The sequence below is a fragment of the Panthera onca genome, chromosome B2, assembly GCF_046562875.1.
Source record: "Panthera onca isolate mPanOnc1 chromosome B2, mPanOnc1 haplotype 2, whole genome shotgun sequence".
NCBI lineage: Eukaryota > Metazoa > Chordata > Mammalia > Carnivora > Felidae > Panthera > Panthera onca.
In genome coordinates, this window is record NC_138343.1 from 78153632 (window position 1) to 78179103 (window position 25472).

At 38.2% G+C, this 25472-nt stretch overlaps 1 protein-coding gene across 2 annotated transcripts in view; it reads right to left on the minus strand.

The window, feature by feature from the left end:
• RARS2 (arginyl-tRNA synthetase 2, mitochondrial) overlaps positions 1 to 25472 on the minus strand; it is an 82950-nt gene that overhangs the window by 40350 nt on the left and 17128 nt on the right. For both annotated transcript variants that reach the window (XM_060616139.3, XM_060616141.3), the window contains exons 3-5: positions 16907 to 17009; positions 15233 to 15316; positions 11384 to 11481 (exon numbers count right to left, since the gene is read on the minus strand). In XM_060616139.3, coding sequence (XP_060472122.1) covers positions 11384 to 11481; positions 15233 to 15316; positions 16907 to 17009 — 285 coding nt within the window. The remainder of the gene's footprint in view (positions 1 to 11383; positions 11482 to 15232; positions 15317 to 16906; positions 17010 to 25472) is intronic.

Sequence of the window (25472 nt, forward strand, 5' to 3'; positions counted from 1 at the left end):
TTCTGTTCTATGAACAGGAGTTCTAAAATGAACTAGGTCATGCTTCTACAGTTTAACATAATTGGGGACTAAGGCCTTTGGTAATTCAGCTCAAAGTTAAGTGAAAAATTAGAAATTTAGAGCAAAGATAAATTAGAATTCAGAAAGAATTATTGAAATTGATCCTGTGATTCACAAGGTAGTATCATACATAGAAATGGCACACTTAGGAAGCAGATACATTTAAGGATTGATAAAAAGATGAAGAAATTCAGAGACATTGTTTTGACATAAAAACAAAGCAGATTATTGGGAATTAAGTTTAGTATACCAGTTATAAATCCTTTATCCTCTTAAAAATTACTGACACCATAGAAATTTTGTTTATATTGGTAATATCTATCAACATTTACTGCATCAAAAACTAAAATTGAAAAATATAAAAATATTTATGCATAAAACTTCCCAGAATAATTGGAAATCTGGTTCACCACTCCAAATTCTCAGTCAACACATTTATCACTTCTCTGTATGCTCAAGAAGTTATAATCAATAATTTAACAATAGCAAATTGCTTCTAGAGCACTAACTACCTGACAGGCACAATTTCATGCACTTTATACGTATTAATCCTTTAATATTCATTCGAGTTGTGAGGTAAGGTACTCTCATCGCTTATTATACAGATGAGGAAACTGAGACAAGAAAGAAAAAAGATAATGAAGCAAATGTGGTAACAGCCTGATGCCTCTTGAATGTGGGTGATAAGCATATGGATTTAACTGTACTGTTGAGTTTTGTGTATGTTTGAAAATTGCACAAGTTTTTCAATATTGAAAAAAAAAAAAAATAACCTGAACCCACTTGGTTAAACATGGTAAAATGAGAGCTTAATTTTGGTCTGTCTTCAAAGCCTTATACCAAGAGTATTACAATTTAAAAAACTGATTCTACATAAATATGCATGCAGTTGTAAAATTAGAAAACAAGAATGTTCATTTAATTATTTATAAAGTAAATGTCCTTCTAGAAATTAAAAAATAGGGAATCTTCCATTTCCCACCAAGACAGAGTAACAAGGATTGGATTTACCCTTCTGCCTTAAACAACCAGAAAACCAGAAAAATGTATGAAACACTGGTTTTATGAAACCAGACACTGAAGGGCTATGATCCCTGAGAGAATGAGGAGTAAAGTGACCTTGAGCAAATGTGTGAGCTAAAGCAGAAAAATCTATGGCATGGAATGTTTATATTACAAAAGAAAGCCTCCAAACCAATAAGCCATCTAATTTTCTCCTTTAAGAAACTAGAAAAGGAAGACCAAAGTAAGCAAAATAAAAGATAATATAGATAAAAGCAAAAGTCAATAAAATAGAAAAAAAAAGAAAATATTCTAAACCCTAATTGCAGTGGTAGTTACATGACCTGTACACCTTTGCCAAAATTCATCAAATTATATGCTGAAATGTTAAACTGTATTATATTGTGCATGATTATATTCCAATAAAGCTGATTTTAAAAAATGACAACAGAATAGTATGAAACAATAAAAATAATAAACCAGCCCTGGATATACTTCAAATATTAAAGGAATACAAGATATTATTTAGTGAAAAAAGTAAGCAGCAGAACAATGTGTAAAAACAGACTATCTCTAGGTGGGTAAACAGGAAACTAGTATTGATGAATGCCCATAAGGTGAGAACTAAGAAATGGGAATGGGGAAGAAAATTCCTTTCCACCGAATATTCTTTTATAATCTTTGAATTTGATCAAGCTAGTTATTTATATTATCTTTTTTTTTTTAAGTGTTCACAGAGTTTTTGTATTGTTTTCTCTAGGACTGGAAGAACTGCATCTACCTAGGTTTTCAGCCGTGACAAAATGTCCCTTTTGAACCATCAATATGCTATTCTTTGGTACCATTTTCCTACTCAGAACAAATACAATGAAATGGAAAGTACAAATTCAAGTCCCTTGGAAACAAAAGTAGCCCTGGTGAATGACTTATAATTTGGATACCTTACTGAATCTTGTAAAAAAAAAAAAAAAAAAAATTATGTAATTTCCTCAATCTTTAAGAAAAGACAAATATTATTGCTCTTATTTTCCAGATAAGAAACCAGGAAAATAAACTGTCCTATCCAAGACTGTCGAGTCAGTTACTAATAGTCACAACTGGTAACCCAATGTCTCAGATTCTTAATTTCCTAGTTAGAGGTCCTCAATCTGTTTTGTGAGAACACTTCACACTGGGGAATAGCAGGGGATGGGGAAAACTGAGCTGAGAAAGAAGAGGAAAGTACACCACTGCTGACTGTTCCTGAAAGTTTGATCTGTACAAAATAGGAAAGGCTGACTTTGCAGAGAGGAGGGAGGCAACAGCAGTTAGCTTCAAGTCTTATACCACCTACTCAGCTAGAGCTCATATATGATGGACAGTCCTCTACTCTGGCATTTTATCACGATACTCCTAGATCTGACAAAATATATGACAATCAATACTGTATGTCAGGGAGGCAGTGAAGGTAAAGTATACAGGCTTCAGAGTCAGAGTTAGTTTATGGCTCTGAGCAAGTTACTTAACCAATTATTACCATCAACACCTCAACTTAGAGGGCAAGTTTCTTGAACACTTATCTCTTGTTTTTTGGGGGTAAAGTTACCATATTTAAGATACTATATATTTAAAAAGCTCTGTTCTCCCACCTCTCTCATTTTCAGAAGAAATTCAAGAACGATGTTTCCTATCAACTTTGACCCTGTCCCTCACTTGTTTGTCTCTACTTTGAAACAACAATGGTAAGCATCATAGCATATGGAAAACTTCTAAGGGAAAGAGCAGCTATGGACAAAGCAATGCCAGATGGAATATAACAGAGAGCAAAGATGGCTGCTGGGACATGGACTCTGCCTTCATCAGCATTCAAATGCTCATTTAAATTCCAGCCTTCCTTATTAAATCCTTTAGAAAAAGCACAAGAGGAGCAAATCCATAAGCAAATAAAAAAGCCTACAAAGAAAAAGCCATACAAATAGCTTACAGAATACAACTCAAATAGAACAGGCTACTTTTAGACATTTCTTATAAGTGTAAACAAAAGAGTATTATTACATGGGAAACAAAAACAGGAGAAAAGCAAGAGAATCAATGAATAAGGAAGACTGAGGTGTTGGTATTTCAAGTTTGGGAAGAAGGGATGATGAAGGTCAAGTGACAATAAGAAAGAACGTGTTAAAAGTGAATGCTGGTGGCAACTTTTCAAGTTTCAAGAAACTTACAATAGCATTATTTCAAGGATGAATGCATGGTAACAGATACTATACCACTTCTCTACTGATTTTCCTTTACTGCTGGTTAGGTAACAGCAAGAAGTAGAAGAGGAATATGGTACTGAAGTAGGCGCCTCCCAGAGGAGGTGAAGTCCTACATCAATTTAAAGACATGAATGAAAAGAATTAGACAACCACAAGCTTGCAACTCTCGCCATTAAGAAATATAGTTAATTTGTTTTCCCTCCCCCTGATTTGGGGCTGATCTTGTGACTTGCTTTGAAACCAGCAGAATGTGACAGAAATGAGGCTATGCCTGTTTCAAGATGAGATGCTTTTACCATCTTGGAGCCCTGAGAACCTTTGTAAAGGAGTCTGGTTAACTGCTGAAGAGCCACTGTGGAGAGAGAGAGAGATGACTGGCCAGCCATCCTTCAGGTAAGCTGCCAAACAAGTAAATGGGCCACCTGGATTTTGACCCCCAGTATAGTCTCTAGATGACTAGAGCTACATATGATAACAGGCCAAAGAACCACTGAGCTAAGCCATCCCTGATTTCCTGATCTATAGTGTCATAAACATTAAAATGGTTGTTTCAAGACACTAATCAGGAATTGACACACGTTTCCTTAAAGAATCAGATAGTAAATATTTTAGGCCTGCAGGCCACCTGGTCTCTACCTCAACTATTCAATTCAATTCTGCTCAACTGCCATGGCAGTATAAAAGCAGCCACTGTAGACAAAATGTAAATGAAAGTGCAAGCCTGTGCTCCATTAAACTTTATTTATTTTTAATTTTATTAAAAATGCTTAAGTTTATTTATTTTGAGAGAGAGAAAGAGAGAGCAAGTGGGGGAGTGGCAGAGAGAGAGAGAGAGAGAGGGAGGGAGGGAGAGAGAGATAGAGAATCCCAAGCAGGCTCTGCACTGTCAGCATGGAGTCTGATGCAGGGCTTGAACTCATAAACAGTGAGACAGGACCTGAGCCGGAATCAAGAGTCTGGACGCTTTACCGACTGAGCCACCCAGGTGGCCTCCTATATTGAATTTTAGCATAGCCTGTTACACAAGAAAAGATAACAGAAATGGAAGGCAACTTTCTTTGAGGGATGGCCTTAGTGTAGTTCCTCTCTGGTGTGAAGATGACCTCATCTAGTCCATCTCCTCTCTGAGATGCAACAAATGTTTAAACTCAACCTTAAATATGATTGGGGTTCACTGCAAGTGTCAGATTTATTCATAATATGTGTCTACTCCACAGGAGCAGTTTACTCAGCAACCAATCCTTACCATAAACACGTTTACTGAATTTTAGAGAGTCTGCCTTTTTTAAGAACACACATGAGTGGCATAGACAGTACAAATGTGGAATCCATAAAACCTACTCTCACCATGGGTTATGCAGGTGCTAATTATAACTAAGTTTTTATAATAAATTATAATAGTAAGGAAACCTAAAATATTCTAATTTTTAAAGATCCTCTACAGAAATATATACTTAAGAAAACAAAAGGCTATAGTATAGCAAGTTCTAATTTTCCAAGTAGGAAAACAGTTCATCAAGACTCTTCAGCTTTTAGGAAGGCACACACAGCATCTCTAATCATTTCCATGAGCTGTCAACTGGTCAAGCTGCACTCTGAAAGTGTTCCCTTTTCTGTTCTGGCTACCTACCAATAGTTCAAATATTAGATGGCTGTACTGACAGCATATCAGAAAGTTATTAAGAGGATTATTTAGAGGCATATTAAAATTTCAACCTATTTTTCCGATAATTTTAAAAATATACATTACAAATACCACAAGGCTTTGCTCTCCAGTAATCACATTACTTTAAAATTCTTAATGTGGAATGAGCAACTGAGGAGTGCCGGAAGATGGCGGCGTAGGAGGACGCTGGGCTCACAGCGCGTCCTGCCGATCACTTAGATTCCACCTACACCTGCCTAAAGAACCCAGAAAACCGCCAGAGGATTAGCAGAACGGAGTCTCCAGAGCCAAGCGCAGACGAGAGGCCCACAGAAGAGGGTAGGAAGGGCGGCGAGGCGGTGCGCGCTCCACGGACTGGCGGGAGGGAGCCGGGGCGGAGGGGCGGCTCGCCGGCCAAGCAGAGCCCCCGAGTCTGGCTGGCAAAAGCGGAGGGGCCGGACAGACTCTGTTCCGACAGCAAGCGCGACTTAGCGTCTGGGAGGTCATAAGTTAACAGCTCTGCGCGGAAAGCGGGAAGGCTGGAGGACAAAGGGAGGGAGAGCGGCTGAGCCCCCGGACAGCAGAGCTCAGCTTGGCGGGGAACAAAGGCGCCAGCGCCATCTCCCCCGCCCATCCCCCAGCCAAAATTCCCAAAGGGAACCAGTTCCTGCCAGGGAACTTGCTCGCTCCGCGCAAACACCCAACTCTGTGCTTCTGCGGAGCCAAACCTCCGGCAGCGGATCTGACTCCCTCCCGCTGCCACAGGGCTCCTCCTGAAGTGGATCACATAAGGAGAAGCGAGCTAAGCCTGCCCCTCCAGCCCCCGTGCACCTTGCCTACCCACCCCAGCTAATACGCCAGATCCCCAGCAACACAAGCCTGGCAGTGTGCAAGTAGCCCAGACGGGACACGCCACCCCACAGTGAATCCCGCCCCTAGGAGAGGGGAAGAGAAGGCACACACCAGTCTGACTCTGGCCCCAGCAGTGGGCTGGGGGCAGACATCGGGTCGGACTGCGGCCCCGCCCACTAACTCCAGTTATACACCACAGCACAGGGGAAGTGCACTGCAGGTCCTCACCACGCCAGGGACTCTCCAAAATGACCAAACGGAAGAATTCCCCTCAGAAGAATCTCCAGGAAATAACAACAGCTAATGAACTGATCAAAAAGGATTTAAATAATATAACAGAAAGTGAATTTAGAATAATAGTCATAAAATTAATCGCTGGGCTTGAAAACAGTATACAGGACAGCAGAGAATCTCTTGCCACAAAGATCGAGGGACTAAGGAACAGTCACGAGGAGTTGAAAAACGCTTTAAACGAAATGCAAAACAAAATGGAATCCACGATGGCTCGGCTTGAAGAGGCAGAGGAGAGAATAGGTGTACTAGAAGATAAAGTTATGGAGAAAGAGGAAGCTGAAAGAAAGAGAGATAAAAAAATCCAGGAGTATGAGGGGAAAATTAGAGAACTAAGTGATACACTAAAAAAAAATAATATACGCATAATTGGTATCCCAGAGGAGGAAGAGAGAGGGAAGGGTGCTGAAGGGGTACTTGAACAAATTATAGCTGAGAACTTCCCTGAACTGGGGAAGGAAAAAGGCATTGAAATCCAAGAGGCACAGAGAACTCCCTTCAGACGTAACTTGAATCGATCTTCTGCACGACATATCATAGTGAAACTGGCAAAATACAAGGATAAAGAGAAAATTCTGAAAGCATCAAGGGATAAACGTGCCCTCACATATAAAGGGAGACCTATAAGACTCGTGACTGATCTCTCCTTTGAAACTTGGCAGGCCAGAAAGGCTTGGCACGATATCTACAGTGTGCTAAACAGAAAAAATATGCAGCCGAGAATCCTTTATCCAGCAAGTCTGTCATTTAGAATAGAAGGAGAGATAAAGGTCTTCCCAAACAAACAAAAACTGAAGGAATTTGTCACCACGAAACCAGCCCTACAAGAGATCCTAAGGGGGATCCTGTGAGACAAAGTACCAGAGACATCACTACAAGCATAAAACATACAGACATCACAATGACTCTAAACCCATATCTTTCTATAATAACACTGAATGTAAATGGATTAAATGCGCCAACTAAAAGACATAGGGTATCAGAATGGATAAAAAAACAAGACCCATCTATTTGCTGTCTACAAGAGACTCATTTTAGATCTGAGGACACCTTTAGATTGAGAGTGAGGGGATGGAGAACTATTTATCATGCTCCTGGAAGCCAAAAGAAAGCTGGAGTAGCCATACTTATATCAGACAAACTAGACTTTAAATTAAAGGCTGTAACAAGAGATGAAGAAGGGCATTATATAATAATCACAGGGTCTATCCACCAGGAAGAGCTAACTATTATAAATGTCTATGCGCCAAATACCCGAGCCCCCAGATATATAAAACAATTACTCATAAACATAAGCAACCTCATTGATAAGAATGTGGTCATTGCAGGGGACTTTAACACCCCACTTACAGAAGTGGATAGATCATCTAGACACACAGTCAATAAAGAAACAAGGGCCCTGAATGATACATTGGATCAGATGGACTTGACAGATATATTTAGAACTCTGCATCCCAAAGCAACAGAATATACTTTCTTCTCGAGTGCACATGGAACATTCTCCAAGATAGATCATATACTGGGTCACAAAACAGCCCTTCATAAGTTTACAAGAATTGAAATTATACCATGCATACTTTCAGACCACAATGCTATGAAGCTTGAAATCAACCACAGGAAAAAGTCTGGAAAACCTCCAAAAGCATGGAGGTTAAAGAACACCCTACTAACGAATGAGTGGGTCAACCAGGCAATTAGAGAAGAAATTAAAACATATATGGAAACAAACGAAAATGAAAATACAACAATCCAAACGCTCTGGGATGCAGCGAAGGCAGTCCTGAGAGGAAAATACATCGCAATCCAGGCCTATCTCAAGAAACAAGAAAAATCCCAAATACAAAATCTAACAGCACACCTAAAGGAAATAGAAGCAGAACAGCAAAGGCAGCCTAAACCCAGCAGAAGAAGAGAAATAATAAAGATCAGAGCAGAAATAAACAATATAGAATCTAAAAAAACTGTAGAGCAGATCAACGAAACCAAGAGTTGGTTTTTTGAAAAAATAAACAAAATTGACAAACCTCTAGCCAGGCTTCTCAAAAAGAAAAGGGAGATGACCCAAATAGATAAAATCATGAATGAAAATGGAATTATTACAACCAATCCCTCAGAGATACAAACAATTATCAGGGAATACTATGAAAAATTATATGCCAGCAAATTGGACAACCTGGAAGAAATGGACAAATTTCTAAACACCCACACTCTTCCAAAACTCAATCAGGAGGAAATAGAAAGCTTGAACAGACCCATAACCAGCGAAGAAATTGAATCGGTTATCAAAAATCTCCCAACAAATAAGAGTCCAGGACCAGATGGCTTCCCAGGGGAGTTCTACCAGACATTTAAAGCAGAGATAATACCTATCCTTCTCAAGCTATTCCAAGAAATAGAAAGGGAAGGAAAACTTCCAGACTCATTCTATGAAGCCAGTATTACTTTGATTCCTAAACCAGACAGAGACCCAGTAAAAAAAGAGAACTACAGGCCAATATCCCTGATGAATATGGATGCAAAAATTCTTAATAAGATACTAGCAAATCGAATTCAACAGCATATAAAAAGAATTATTCACCATGATCAAGTGGGATTCATTCCTGGGATGCAGGGCTGGTTCAACATTCGCAAATCGATCAACGTGATACATCACATTAACAAAAAAAAAGAGAAGAACCATATGATCCTGTCAATCGATGCAGAAAAGGCCTTTGACAAAATCCAGCACCCTTTCTTAATAAAAACCCTTGAGAAAGTCGGGATAGAAGGAACATACTTAAAGATCATAAAGGCCATTTATGAAAAGCCCACAGCTAACATCATCCTCAACGGGGAAAAACTGAGAGCTTTTTCCCTGAGATCAGGAACACGACAGGGATGCCCACTGTCACCGCTGCTGTTTAATATAGTGCTGGAAGTTCTAGCATCAGCAATCAGACAACAAAAGGAAATCAAAGGCATCAAAATTGGCAAAGATGAAGTCAAGCTTTCGCTTTTTGCAGATGACATGTTTTTATACATGGAAAATCCGATAGACTCCACCAAAAGTCTGCTAGAACTGATACATGAATTCAGCAAAGTTGCAGGATACAAAATCAATGTGCAGAAATCAGTTGCATTCTTATACACTAACAATGAAGCAACAGAAAGACAAATGAAGAAACTGATCCCATTCACAATTGCACCAAGTAGCATAAAATACCTAGGAATAAATCTAACCAAAGATGTAAAAGATCTGTATGCTGAAAACTATAGAAAGCTTATGCAGGTAATTGAAGAAGATATAAAGAAATGGAAAGACATTCCCTGCTCATGGATTGGAAGAATAAATATTGTCAAAATGTCAATACTACCCAAAGCTATCTACACATTCAATGCAATCCCAATCAAAATTGCACCAGCATTCTTCTCGAAACTAGAACAAGCAATCCTAAAATTCATATGGAACCACAAAAGGCCCCGAATAGCCAAAGTAATTTTGAAGAAGAAGACCAAAGCAGGAGGCATCACAATCCCAGACTTTAGCCTCTACTACAAAGCTGTCATCATCAAGACAGCATGGTATTGGCACAAAAACAGACGCATAGACCAATGGAATAGAATAGAAACCCCAGAACTAGACCCACAAACGTATGGCCAACTCATCTTTGACAAAGCAGGAAAGAACATCCAATGGAAAAAAGACAGTCTATTTATCAAATGGTGCTGGGAGAACTGGACAGCAACATGCAGAAGGTTGAAACTAGACCACTTTCTCACACCATTCACAAAAATAAACTCAAAATGGATAAAGGACCTGAATGTGAGACAGGAAACCATCAAAACCTTAGAGGAGAAAGCAGGAAAAGACCTCTCTGACCTCAGCCGTAGCAATCTCTTACTTGGCACATCCCCAAAGGCAAGGGAATTAAAAGCAAAAGTGAATTACTGGGACCTTATGAAGATAAAAAGCTTCTGCACAGCAAAGGAAACAACCAACAAAACTAAAAGGCAACCAACGGAATGGGAAAAGATATTTGCAAATGACACATCGGACAAAGGGCTAGTATCCAAAATCTATAAAGAGCTCATCAAACTCCACACCCAAAAAACAAATAACCCAGTGAAGAAATGGGCAGAAAACATGAATAGACACTTCTCTAAAGAAGACATCCGGATGGCCAACAGGCACATGAAAAGATGTTCAACGTCGCTCCTTATCAGGGAAATACAAATCAAAACCACACTCAGATACCACCTCACGCCAGTCAGAGTGGCCAAAATGAAGAAATCAGGAGACTATAGATGCTGGAGAGGATGTGGAGAAACAGGAACCCTCTTGCACTGTTGGTGGGAATGCAAATTGGTGCAGCCGCTCTGGAAAGCAGTGTGGAGGTTCCTCAGAAAATTAAAAATAGACCTACCCTATGACCCAGCAATAGCACTGCTAGGAATTTATCCAAGGGATACAGGAGTACTGATGCATAGGGGCACCTGTACCCCAATGTTTATAGCGGCACTCTCAACAATAGCCAAATTATGGAAAGAGCCTAAATGTCCATCAACTGATGAATGGATAAAGAAATTGTGGTTTATATACACAATGGAATACTACGTGGCAATGAGAAAAAATGAAATATGGCCTTTTGTAGCAACATGGATGGAACTGGAGAGTGTGATGCTAAGTGAAATAAGCCATACAGAGAAAGACAGATACCATATGGTTTCACTCTTATGTGGATCCTGAGAAACATACCAGAAACCCATGGGGGAGGGGAAGGAAAAAAAAAAAAAAAAAGAGGTTAGAGTGGGAGAGAGCCAAAGCATTAGAGACTGTTAAAAACTGAGAACAAACTGAGGGTTGATGGGGGGTGGGAGGGAGGGCAGGGTGGGTGATGGGTATTGAGGAGGGCACCTTTTGGGATGAGCACTGGGTGTTGTATGGAAACCAATTTGACAGTAAATTTCATATATTAAAAAATAAAATTAAAAAAAAAAAATAAAATAAAATAAAATTCTTAATGTGGCAGTAACCATTACCTTTAAGAGTTTACTAAAATGGAAAAACCAGTTCTTCCAAAAAAAAGTAACTATTAAATAATTAAAAAAAAAACAACCCATAATCACTAGACTTTTTATTGGAGTCCAAAATTTTTATTCATGGTACAGTGATCAATTCACTGTACTATTAAGAAAACAAATCTCACTGGTTTTCTATTTTTCTTGTGTAATTTCCTGAAGCCCAAGATGATAATGGTAAACCACATAACTGCCCAGCCACTGTGATAACCAACACTTAAGATGAGTTGGCACGCACCTGAATTCAACCACGATCTTCTTCTGGGGAAGACCAGAGAATAGCTCACTGTTTAACCCATATTTTGAGCCATCTTTGATTACTTGTTGTAGTACTGTCTGAAAAGTAAAAGGCATGAGATTTAATGACAGAAAAAAACTGCAATTTTTAAAAATTACTTACTTTGTTTACTGGTAACGAAGTAAACATTGCTTATTTGCTCATTCCAATTTACGGAACTGAGCATTTTACAGCATTGTCAGCCCCTCCTCCAGTTGCTAATGCCAGTCAGAACAGTAATAATAAGAATTAACATCTATGGGGGCTCTGTGCCCTTTTATACAACACATCTATTTATTCTTACATGAACCAATGATATAGATATCTTACAGATAAAGAAACTGAAGTTTAGAGAGGTTAAGTAACTGCCAAAAGTCCCACAGCAGATAGTAACAGCAAAACCAGGAGCATCTAATATTTACTTAATGCATACTATGTGCATACACTGTTCTAAGCATTTTCTATGCATTAACTCATTTAATCCTTACAACAACCCTAAGAGAGAAGTATTATTTTTATAAATAAGGAAAGAGAAGCACAGAGAACCTTCCCAAGGTCATACTGCTATTAAGCCATGTAGCAAAACCTTTTTCACTCCAGACCTAATGTATTAACTACTGCATGCTGCTGCTACTCTTGTAATACTAACGATCACATGAACAGTAGAAAACACAAAACTGTAATTCAAATGCCTACTGGCTACATAAGCAAAAAACAGGAGATCTCACAGAAACAACCAAAACATATTCCATTTTTAGAAATGAACACAGAAAGATTATACAGTTCACAAAATTCACACTTCCTTTTTTGCTAATGGCGTGATGCATTTATTTATGCGTTCATTTTTTAGTCTAGGGGTTTGAATTTATTATGATAGGCTTCTCTTTACTCTTACATTGGTTTTGCTTCATGAACTGTATTCTGAGTCCTAAATATGTAGTTTATGATGTGAAGAATTTTACTGTCATTAAGAGTTGGTTAAAATGGTCACTTAATGGAAAAGGCAGAGAAAGTAGCAGGAGGCAGCAAAACAATACTTTTAAGAAGCATCTACAAAGTGCTAGGTTTAAGTCCAGATGCTTTTATGCTATCCTTAGCCTCACAATCATAAAATGGGCAACATTTCCCATTTAGTAGATGCAAAAACTAAGGTTCAGAAACAGTATGTATTTGCACAAGGACACAGAGAAAATATTATTTCTTTCACTCACAAAATATAGGACACAGAGAGTAAGGATGAATATACATCTTATAGCTTTGAAAAATTTATCATCTAGTCCCCATGATTTGGTACTTCCTACTGCCTTGAATTTCACATTTGAGTCTCCTCCCTTTGAGGATGATTTATATGAAGACATTATATTGCCACTGTTAGTGATCCAAACATAAGCTAACATTTAATCATTCCTGGTGCTGCCAGTGTTAATAATTCAATTGTACTGCATGAACAGATACGTTTTTATGCAAGGCTAAGCTTGTACATGTGTAAGCAATGACAAATTCGTAATTCTCTACTTGAGAAGTAAGTTTTGGACACAGGTCATTGGCTACATGTCAATCTTGATAACAATATGCAAAAAAATGTATTAATAATGGTCCCAAAGGGTTGAATTTTTTTCTTGATGTGATCTGAAAAATTCATTAGATATGCAAATGACTACTGTTTAAGGCCTGAAAATAATGGAGCCAGATGTAGAAGAAATTAGGCTTTGAACAAACAAGAAATATCATTAAAAAAAAAACTGTAACGTAACACAGGCACATTCAGTACCCCTTTTTCTTACTAGTTTAGGAAGTATGGTTACTGTAACACCAAACAGGGCAACTGTAAGTAGTCTGCTTGTTCCTTTAACAAAAATCACTCTACGATCCAGATCCTCAAGGCTGTAATGTTGGGAGGATTTCCAGGTGAAAAAGCTGGATCTCAAAGCCTTGGCTATCATCCTTCTGTTGTCAACTGAGAAGGATTTGGGAATAAGCAAGCTAGTGTGCATCCTTAAATCACAGAAAAACTAATATCTTATTCATTATAATATAATAAAGTATGAAAATTCACGGCCATTGAAATGTTAAATTATTAATATATGCCTTGCCTGATATATAAACCATATCTCTTTCAGTTAAGCTGGTTGCAAAGGCAAACTCCATCTAACAGCACAGTTTCCCATCTGAGGGAAAACAAAAGAAGTAAGATAACTGCTGCCTATGAAGCAGGCTGAAGTCTGATGGGCACTTTGGTGAACTGCAATGTTTCCATAAAAACTGAGACTGATGGGGCACCTGGGTAGCTCAGTTGGTTAAGCATCTGACTTCGGCTCAGGTCATGATTTTGTGGTTCGTGAGTTCAAGTCCCACATCAGGCTTGGCTGTCAGCACAGAGCCTACTTCAGATCCTCTGTCCCCCTCTCTTTCTCTCTCGCTCTCTCTGCCCCTCCTCAACTTGCTCTATCAAAAAATAAATAAAATAAATTTTAAAAAATTGAGACTGCAACTGGAAGAAAGAGTTACTTATTTAGAAATGGTAAATTAGACTCAATGGTTACTAAATTGACATGAAATGTTATCAAGAGACCAACAGATTGTAGACACATTTTAACAAGCTCAAATTTTCTCCTGTCCTTGTGAATGATTTTGGTTAACTAATTTACCTTGAAGTAGGAGTGAAAAAAAGATAAAAGAAAAAAGTTCAAAGATCTAGAGACAAGCATGAAACACTAACTCTCCTTCAGGAGGATTACAGGGCTGATGGGCAAATGCCAATAAACTATATAACCTTGGTGAGAAATTATACTATTAGAAATTTTTGTTTTATAATTATTTTCAATTCAGGACTGCAGCATTGACTAAGTCTGACCAACTCAATACCGGCGTACATATTTTTTAAAACAACAGACCAAAGCATGCATTATGATAAACTTTAAAGTTAAACTGAGATGAAACTCTATACAAAAGATCTCATACCGTGCCTATCCAGGATTACTTATCCTCCATAAGCATACATGAGACCCAATTCCTTTATGTCATTTCCCCAACTCCTCCAGGCCTACCTGAGTATTCTGATCCTTCTTATGCTTATTGTATCAATCCACCTTGTTTGTTGTTCTTTCGTTTTGTTTTTTAGAGGTGGGGAGGGGCAGAGGGAGAAAGAGAATCCTAAGCAGGCTCCACACCCAGCGACCCACTTTGAGATCATGACCTGAACCTAAGTCAAGAGTCAGAGCTTAACTGACTGAGCCACCCAGTCACCTCTACTTTTTTGTTTTAGTATTTGTTTTATTAAAAGAATAAGCTGTCTCATGGTTTCTTCTATATAAATCTTATGCGTCCAACAGATTACAGGCTACCAGAGAGCCAAAATCAGCAGTACTTTTCGTGTATTCCATACAGAGTCCGTTAACTCATTCAACAATAGTTATCTCACACATACTGCATGCAAGGCATTTTGCTAGGAACTGGGGATCCAATAGTGAGAAAAACAGATGCTATAAGCCCTGATGGAAATTAGAGTTTAAAGGGCAAGAGGCATTAATCAAATAAAAAGAATATAAACCAGCAACTAGGATAACTTCTATAAAGGAGAGCTATCCAGTGCTAGTAGAGCACATATATGAAGAAGACAGAAAGGCCCAACCCAGGAAATACCAAGAGCTGAAGGATAAGCAGGAGTTAACTTGGGGTGGCACTCCAGGGAGGGTTATCAGAATGTGCAAAGTTTTGAGGCAAGAGAAGACGAAGTTTAAGAACTGAAGGAAAATCACATAGCTAAATCAGAGAGTAAAGGTGCATAGCTGGAATAGAACCCATTCTTACCTTTGTTAATAGTTCTCTGTTTATTTTGAAATTTACAGTCCCTTGACCAGTGCTGATTTCACTTACCACTGTATCACATTTTAGCTGAAAAGATAAAAATCAAGTAAACTAGGTATGTTATAAAATAGACATACTGAAATTTGTAATTTTTATTTTTAAATTTTTATTTATTTATTTATTTTTAAGTAGGCTTCATGCCCAATGTGGAGCCCAACAAGGGACTTGAACTCACAACCCCCGGAGCTAAGATCAAGAGTTGGACATTCAACAACTGAGTCACCCAAGCACCCTGAGATTTGTAGTTTTAATACTATCAAATTGGAGTCCAAAGGCAGCCAAGTGCATCATATCTCCCAGTCATTGTATCTGGACCTGGGCCTTAGCCAATCTGTTTACTTTTATCACTCTATTTGGGTAAACAACATTTTCTTTGTTTCTGGACTAGAACACTATTCTTTATTCAGAATCTCTTCCTCTTTCCCATTCCCTCACCTCAAATTCTCCCAGCATCACTTTACGCCCACCTTATGTGCCTTGACATGTAGTGAACTCTTTTTATCTCCCCTACCCTGTGTAGAGATTACTTCAAAAAAAAAAAAAAAAAAAAATCTAAAAATTTTTCTCTCCTACCTTGCAAGAGAGCCACAGAACATGCCATTCTGTCAGGCCCTACACTGAAGCACTTGTATCAACACATGAAATAGAAATCATTTAAACCTTTTGTCCTCATTGAATATACCTTAGGATTTTAACCTACTAGATTTAAAAGCACCTGATAATACCCATGAACCTTGAGGAGATACCTGTTATCACTGAAGAGGCACTAGTCTTTAGTTTTAAGAACTCACAGTTGATGGGGGAAGAGACTAAGTATTGTAATTAGCACAATTCTACTCCTGGTGTACTTCTGATAAAAATCTGGGTTGATTTTATGATTAAATACTTGCTCAGCTACCAAAGCTCTTTGATTATACTCAATCTTTATGCATCTTTTTCTATGATGGTGACTTTCATTGTTCTAATCATTCAGTGTGCCCAGATGCCTCTGTCTCACATGCAATAACTCTATTTAAAAAACCCTGTTTTTGATGGTATTACACTAAAAAGATTTGGTCATTCTCTACAATCCTTTCAACTCCTCTTTTAGATACCAAACCCATCAGAGAAATTAGAAATGAAAGACATTTATTAAATCATCTAGCCACTTCTTCTCTGCAATCATGATTCTATTTACATCTAATCATTTCTTCTCATATTTTAATGCTCATCTTCTCAGAAAATAATTTTAAAAATTACAACCCACTGCTCTAATTTATCAAGCGTGTTCTCTTCAATTCAGAAGTCCGTCCAGCTTCAATCTGTAAATTTAATTAACACTTTACTCCTCCTGTAAGTAGTTAATCAAAAAATTGAACAATGTCAGCTCAAGAGGAATGCTTTTTAACTAATTTGAAAAATCATCTTAACCTTACTGTACACAGCTAAAATGAATTTAAATTGTATTTTCCAAGATGCTTTGAACAAAAAAACCCTATTAAGTCATTATTATGGCTGAGATAGCTTGCAGAGTTTTTTCTTCTTTAAAAAAATAATAAGAGTCCAAAAAAAAAATTAAAAAAAAAAATAATAATAATAAGATTATAATGTCAAAAAAAGATAATAGTGCTAAAGTACCTTCTCTGCCAGTCTCGTGGCTTGAACTTGAATATCTGGTCTTGAATGGTCATTGTTGTTTCCCAATAGAGAATCCACAGAAAGCTGAAAATCAGCTACTTCTCTAAAGACAGAAATTGAAAAAGGAAAAAGCTATTATATCTTAAAAACATTACTAATATAACAACAACAAAAAAGACCAGCCACTATGGGTTCTCCACATTGATACAATTTTATGAAAGGATTATGCTTTCAAAACATAAAGCAAAGAAATCAGAAATATCACCTTATATTTATTTAGAACTTTATCTTCTAAAATTCTTCCTCTTCTATTACCTAATCGTAGTTTTACAATCTGAGATAGGTAGCTCAAAGTGTAATGAAATTTTAATTGATATACAAACATCTACATATTTACCCATGCTGGAACATCTGATATTTAATAAGGAACTAGAGAATGAAACTCTATGGGCAGGATAAGTGGATAAAACTACTGTCTAGTCCATTGTCATCGAGACAAAAGAATGTATTTTAGAGGGGCATAAATGAACTTTGTTATCATTCTTGAAACTCAGGGACATGCCTAAAAAACCCTGTGTGATATCTGTTTCACATTACATTAAACGACTGGTCAACAAAAACCACTAAGAATTTTCTCAAGCCTGGTCTGTGGGATTGAGCCCCACTTTGGGCTTGCGCTGACAGCATGGGGGCTGCTTGGGATTCTCTCTCCTCTCTCTCTGCCTCTTCTCCCAGTTATGTGTACGCATGCACATTCTGTCCTAAAATCAACAACAACAACAACAAAAAGAATTTTCTTGAGCCATTTTTGTGCTGAGCATGGAGCCTGCTTAAGATTCTCTCTTCTCCCTTGGTCCCTCCCCAACTCATATTCTCATTCTCCCCCCTCACCCAAAACCCCAGGAAACAAAAAAAACAAAAAAACTAGAAGAGTTTTCTTGAGCCTTAATACATTATCCAGCAACCTAGTACGGATTATACTTACCAACCCAAACTCATCCACTAAACATTTCAGCTGTAACTGCAGACCCAAGTTCATCTATTAATCAGTCTCTGTGTGATCTTAAGCATTTTGCTTAACTTCTCTTGTACCTTAGTAAAATGGTGATGATAATGGTACCTATTTCACATTGTGCTGAGAAATTAAGTCCTGAGTAAATAATACTAATCTTAGTTCTGATGTTAAATAAAAACGTTAAACAGTCCTGAGTCCTGAGCCCTGAGGACATGACAATTCAATTTCTTAAAGACTAACTTTAATTGGGGAAATTTACATAAGGTTTGAAGGTATTTATTCTTACCAAAGGACTTTGATAGTTTAGCCACATATTTGCACCAATAATGTGGGAAATTGAAGAAATTAGTTTAACAAGATGGGAATAATACATGAACACGCAAAGATTTTTTAAAAGGTTAAATAAAAAGCAGTAAGAACAATTACGATATTAAGTGAAATTATACAGATGTGAATATACCAAAGATTAAAATTTTGACATATAGCTAGGATACTTTACATGAAGTAGAATCGCTCTCAAACATCCAGGAAACACAAAGAGGTCACGTGATCTTCTATAGATTAAAAAAATCATGAATAAGAAGCATCTATAATTTTATCTAGACATGAATGATAAAATAATGAAATTTAATTGAAAAATGTTATTATCTTGGAGGGGTCAAGATGGAGGAATAAACTAGAAATTTTATTTTGCATCTCTCCTCCCTGAATTACAGCCAAGATCAACACTAAACCATCCTGCACACCTAGAAAACTGATTTGAGGATTAACACAATAATCTGCACAACCTGAACCACAGAACTCAGCAGCTACGCAGTGCGGAGAGGTGAACTAGGGGAGAGAAGCCGTGGAGGGCCAGGAGCTGTTCTTGCTTGCGGAGACAGGATGGAGATGTGCAGAGAGTATGGGAAAGCATCTCACCCCCCCACACCCCGAAAACAGCTGGAAAAAAAAGAAAGAGTATGCAAGGGACTGAACAAAAAAAGGGAGAAAGGAGAAAAGAGAGGGTTTAAATTCCATTAAGACTCTATAAACAGGGGGAGTGCAGAGTCTGAAACTCTGCAGCTTGATACCTGGTGGTGGTCCAGTGGGAAGGGCGAATCCCCGGGAGCAGAAAGGTGCAAGGGGTCTTCAGGACACACGGGAAGAGGCGGTTCCCCTGTTGGGAGGACATTTGGGAGAGAGGGTGCGGCCATCCAACAAACAAAGGTCCCAGCGGACCCTGGAGAACAACCACATTTGCCGGTGCTGGAACAACGACATTAAGTGGGAAGCCTGGTACCAGATGTGTGTTGTGATCTCCCATAAGCCCTGAAACACTGCTACTACACGATCATGGGAACTTCTGGGGCAGACTGGCACCCAGCCACAGTCTCTGGGCAGCAGCAGCAGCATGGTCCCATGAACACTCCTTGGGATGGGTGGGCACCACGCCACTGCTCAGTGAGACTCTCCTCCAGAGAGTCATAAAGGGTCAATCTGCAGTCCCTCAGAAGTGAGGGGTTGGCAAACACAGCCGCATCTGAGACAAAACTCAGGAGGGAGGTGCCGGCTGGCAACCTGACGGCTTGGTCACGGACAGTGTAAAAGCAGGGAGTGAATGGAAGCAGGAGACAAAGGAGGAGTGCCTGACTGCTGGTTGGGGGAGAACAGAATTCCATTACTAGAGACTGGGTACCTGGGTGACGCCATTTTCACTCCTCCCACACATGAGCATACAAACCTACATGTGTCGCAAAAATCCACCCCAGTAGGCTAAACTGTGCCATCTAGTGGAGAATGGAGCCATTACACTAAGCCCCCCCCTCCCCCCAACTGGGCCAACCTCGCTCTTAAGGAACACTACAAGACTCTCTGCTTGCTTAGTTTATGGACTATAAAATGCTTCATAGTTTGACTTCTAAGGGAAACTGATGTAATTTCAATCATATTTCAGTCTGTTTGCTGGTATATCATTTCAATTTTTTTCTTTCTTTTAAAAAATTTTTAAAATGTTTCATTTATTTTTGAGATAGAGAGAGACAGAGCATGAGCAGGGGAGGGGCAGAGAGAGAGGGAGACACAGAATCCGAAGCAGGCTCCAGGCTCTGAGCTCTCTCCACAGAACCTGACGCGGGGCTTGAACCCACAAACCACGAGATCATGACCTGAGCCAAAGTCAGATGCCCAACTGACTGAGCCACCCAGACAGCCCTCTTTTTTTATTCTTGAATACAGAAAGACAATATCTATTTTTATTTTCCATTTTTATTAAAAATATTTTTAATTTTTTTCTACTATATTTTTTACTTTTCTTGTAAATTTTCCAAATTCTACTTTACTTCCATCATTTTATTTTGTTTCATTGTATTCATTTTTTTCAAGTTTTCAAAAGTTTTCCTTTTTTTTTTTTTCTGTTCCTTTTTTTCTCTAACATATCAAGCTCCTTTCAACAACCAGACCAAAACACACCTAGGATCTAACATCATTTATTTGATTCTTCTGTGTGTTGATTCCAATTTTTTAATTTTAATTATTTTTTTACCTTACTAATTCCTTTATTTCCTTCAAAATGACAAAATGAAGGAATTCCCCCCAAAATTCACCCCAATGAAGGAAGAAAGGACAGCCAGGGACTTAATTAACACAGATATAAGCAACACGTCTCAACAAGACTTTAGAATCCCGATAATAAGAATGCTAGCTGGGGTTGAAAATAGATTAGAATCCCTTTCTGCGGAGATAAAAGAAGTAAAAGCTAGTCAGGACGAAATAAAAAATGTTATAACTGAGCTGCAATCTCGAATAGATGTCACAGCGGCAAGGATGGATGAACCAGAGCAGTGAATCAGCGATATAGAGGACAAACTTATGGAGAAGAATGAAGCAGTACAAAAGAGGGAGACTAAGGCAAAAGGGCACGATTTAAGAATTAGAGAAATCACGTGACTCATTAAAAAGAAACAACATCAGAATCATAGGGGTCCCAGAAGATGAAGAGAGAGAAAAGGGGTAGAAGGGTTATGTGAGCAAATCATACCAGAAAGCTTTCCCAACCTGGGGAAAGACACAGACATCAAAATCCAGGAAGCACAGAAGACTCCCAATAGATTCAACAAAAACTGACCATCAACAAGGCATATCATAGTCAAATTCACAAAATACTCAGGCAAGGAAAGCAATCATGAAGGCAGCAAAGGGAAAAAAGTCCTTAACCTACAAGGGAAGACAGATCAGGTTTGCAGCATACCTACACAGAAACTTGGCAGGCCAGAAAGGAGTGGAAGGATGTATGCAATGTACTGAATCAGAAAAATATGCAGCCAATAATTCTTTATCCAGCAAGGCTGTCATTCAAAATAAGGAGAGATAAAAAGCTTCTCACACAAACAAAAACCAGAGGAGTTTGTGACCACTAAACCAGCCCTGCATGAAATTTTAAGGGGGACTCTCTGAGGGGAGAAAAGACGAGGGGAAGAAAAAAAAAGACCAAAAGCAACAAAGACTAGAAAGGACCAGAGACCACCACCAGAAACTCCAACTCTACAAGCAACATAATGGCAATAAATTCATATCTTTCAGTACTCACTCTAAATGTGAATGGACTGAATGTTCCAATCAAAAGACAAAGGGTAACAGAATGGACAAGAAAACAAGATCCACTTATATGCTGTTTACAAGAGACCCACTTTAGACCTAAAGACATCTTCAGATTGAAAGTAAGAGGATGGAGAACCATTTATCATGCTAATTGTCAACAAAAGAAAGCCAAAGTAGCCATACTTATATCAGACAATCTAGATTTTAAAATAAAGACTGTAACAAGAGATGAAGGGCATTATATCGTAATTAAGGGGTCTATCCACCAAGAACTAACAATTGCAAATATTTATGCTCCAAATGTGAAAACACCCAAATATATAAATAAATTAATCACAAACATAAAGAAACTCATTGATAACAATACCATAATAAGGGACTTCAACATCCCACTTACAACAATGGATAGTTCATCTAAACAGAAAATCAACAAGGAAACAATAGCTTTGAATGACACACTGGACCTGATAGACTTAACAGATATATTCAGAACATTTCATCCTAAAGCAGCAGAATACACATTCTTCTTCAGTTCACATGGAACACTCTCCAGAATAGACCACATACCGGGACACAAATCAGCCCTCAACAAGTACAAAAAGATCGAGATTATACCGTGCATATTTTCAGACCACAACACTATGAAACTTGAAATCAACTGCAAGATAAAATGTGGAAAGATAACAAAACTTGGAGAGTAAAGACCATCTTACTAAAGAATGAATGGGACAAACAAGAAGTTAAAGAGGAAATTAAAAAGTACATGGAAGCCAATGAAAATGATAACCACAGTCCCAAACCTCTGGGACGCAGCAAAGGTTGTCATGAGTGGGAAGTATATAGCAATCCAGGCCTTCCTCAAAAAGGAAGAAAGGCCTCAGATACACAACCTAACCATACACCTTAAGGAGCTGGAAAAAGAACAGCAAATAAAACCCAAACCATCAGAAGAAAGGAAATAATAAAGATTAGAGCAGAAATCAATGCTATTGAAACCAAAAAGCAGAACAGATCAATGAAACCAGAAGCTGGTTCTTTGAAAGAATTAACAAAATTGATAAACCCCTAGTCAGTTTGATCAAAAAGAAAAAGGAAAGGACCCAAATAAATAAAATCAGAATAAAAGAGGAGAGATCACAGCTAACACAGCAGAAACGCAAACAATAAGAAAATATTACGAGCAATTATATGCCAATAAAATGGGCAATCTGGAAGAAATGGATAAATTCCTAGAAACATATACACTACCAAAACTGAAACAGGAAGAAATAGAAAATTTGAACAGGCCCATAACCAGTAAGGAAATCGAAATAGTAATCAAAAATCTCCCCCAAAACAACAGTCCTGCGCCAGATGGCTTTCCACGGGAATTCTACTAAACATTTAAAGAAGAGTTAACACCTACTCTCTTGAAGCTGTTTCAAAAAATAGAAATGGAAGGAAAACTTCCAAACTCATTCTATGAGACCAGCATTACCTTGATCCCCAAACCAAAGACCCCATTAAAAAGGAGAACTACAGACCAATTTCCCTGATGAACATGGATGCAAAAATCCTGAACAAGATACTAGCCAACCGGATCCAACAACACATTAAAAAAATTATTCATCACGACCAAGTAGGATTTATACCTGCGATGCAGGGCTGGTTCAATATCCACAAAACAATCAATGTGAGATATCACATCAATAAAAGAAAGGACAAGAACCACATGATCCTCTCAATAGATGCAGAGAAAGCATTTGACAAAATACAACATCCTTTCTTGATAAAAACTCTTAAGAAAGTAGGGATAAAAGAATCATACCTCGAGATCATAAAAGCCATATATGAAAGATCCAAAACTAATGTCATCCTCAATGGGGAAAAACTGAGAGCTTTCCCCCTAAGGTCAGGAACAAGACAAGGATGTCCACTCTCACCACTGTTATTCAACATGGTATTGAAAGTCTTAGCCTCAGCAATCAGACAACATAAAGTAATAAGAGGCATCCAAATAGGTGAGGAGGTTGTCAAACTTTCAGTCTTCACAGATGACATGATCCTCTATATGGAAAACCCAAAAGTTCCACCAAAAAACTGCTAGAACTGATCCATGAATTCAGCAAAGTCTCAGGATATAAAAATCAATGCACAGAAATCAGTTCCATTCTTATACACCCACAATGAAACAACAGAGAGGGAAATCAAGGAATTGATCCCATTTACAATTGCACCAAAAACTATAAAATACCTAGAAATAAACCTAACCAAAGAGGTGAAAAATGTATACACTGAAAACTACAGAAAGCTTATGAAAGAAATTGTAGCACACGAAAATGGAAACATTTCCATGCTCCTGGATAGGAAGAACAAATATTGTTAAAATGTCAATACTATCCAAAGCAATCTACATATTCAATGCAATCCTTGTCAAAATAACACCAGCATTTTTCACAGAGCTAGAACAAATAATCCTAAAATTTGTATGGAGCCAGAAAAGACCCCAAATAGCCAAAGCAATCTTGAAAAAGAAAACCAAAGCTGAAGGAATCACAATTCCAGACTTCAAAGTGTATTACAAAGCTGTAATCATTAAGACAGTATGGCACAAAAAATATACCCTCAGATCAATGGAACAGAAAAAATGGACCCACAAAAGTATGGCCAACTAATCTTTGACAAAGCAGGAAAGTATATCCAATGAAATAAAGACAGTCTCTTCAGCAAGTGGTGCTGGGAAAACTGGACAGTGACATGCAGAAGAATGAACCTGGACCACTTTCTTACACCGTACACAAAAATAAATTCAAAATGGATTAAAGACCTGAATGTAAGACAGGAAGCCATCAAAATCCTAGAGGAGAAATCAGGCAAAAACCTCTTTGACCTTGGCCACACCAACTTCTTACTTACCATGTCTCTGGAGGCAAGCAAAACAACAGGGAAAATGAACTATTGGGACCTCATCAAAATAAAAAAACTTCTGCACAGTGAAGGAAACAGTCAACAAAACTAAAAGGCAACCGACAGAATGGGAGAAGATATTTGCAAATGACATATCAGGTAAAGGGTTAGTATCCAAAATCTATAAAGAACTCATCAAACTCACCCCAAAAACAAATAATGGGCAAAAGACATGAATAGACACTTCTCAAAAGAAGACATCCAGATGGCCAACCGACACATGAAAAAAAATGCTCAACATCACTCATCATCAGGGAAAAATACAAGTCAAAACCACAATGAGATATCACCTTACACCTGTCAGAATGGCTGACATTAACAACTCAGGGAACAACAGATGTTGGCAATGATGTGGAGAAAGAGGATCTCTTTTGCACTGCTGGATGCAAACTGGTGCAGCCACTCTGGAAAACAGTATGGAGGTTCCTCAAAAAACTAAAAATAGAACTACCCTATGACCCAGCAATTGCACTACTAGGCATTTCTCCATGGGATACAGGTGTGCTGTTTTCAAAGGGTACATGAACCCCAATGTTTATAGCAGCACTATCAACAACAGCCAAAGTATGGAAAGAGTCCATGTGTTCATTGATGGATGAATGGATAAAGAAGATGTGGTGTGTGTGTGTGTGTGTGTGTGTGTGTGTGTGTATATATATACATATAATGGATGACACACACAATGGATGACGATCAAAAAGAATGAGATCTTGCCATTTGCAACTATGTGGATGTAGAGTATTATAAGGGTATTATGAGGGTATTATGCTAAGTGAAATTAGTCAGAGAAAGACAGATATCATATGACTTCACTCATATAAGGACTATAAGATACAAAACACATGAACATAAGGGAAGGGAAGCAAAAATAATATAAAAACAGGGAGGGGGACATGAGACTCTTAAATATAGAGAACAGAGGGTTGCTGGAGGGGTTACGGGAAGGGGGCTAAATGGGTAAGGGGCATTAAGGAATCTACTACTCCTGAAATTACTGTTGCAGTATATGGTAACTAACTATTGACT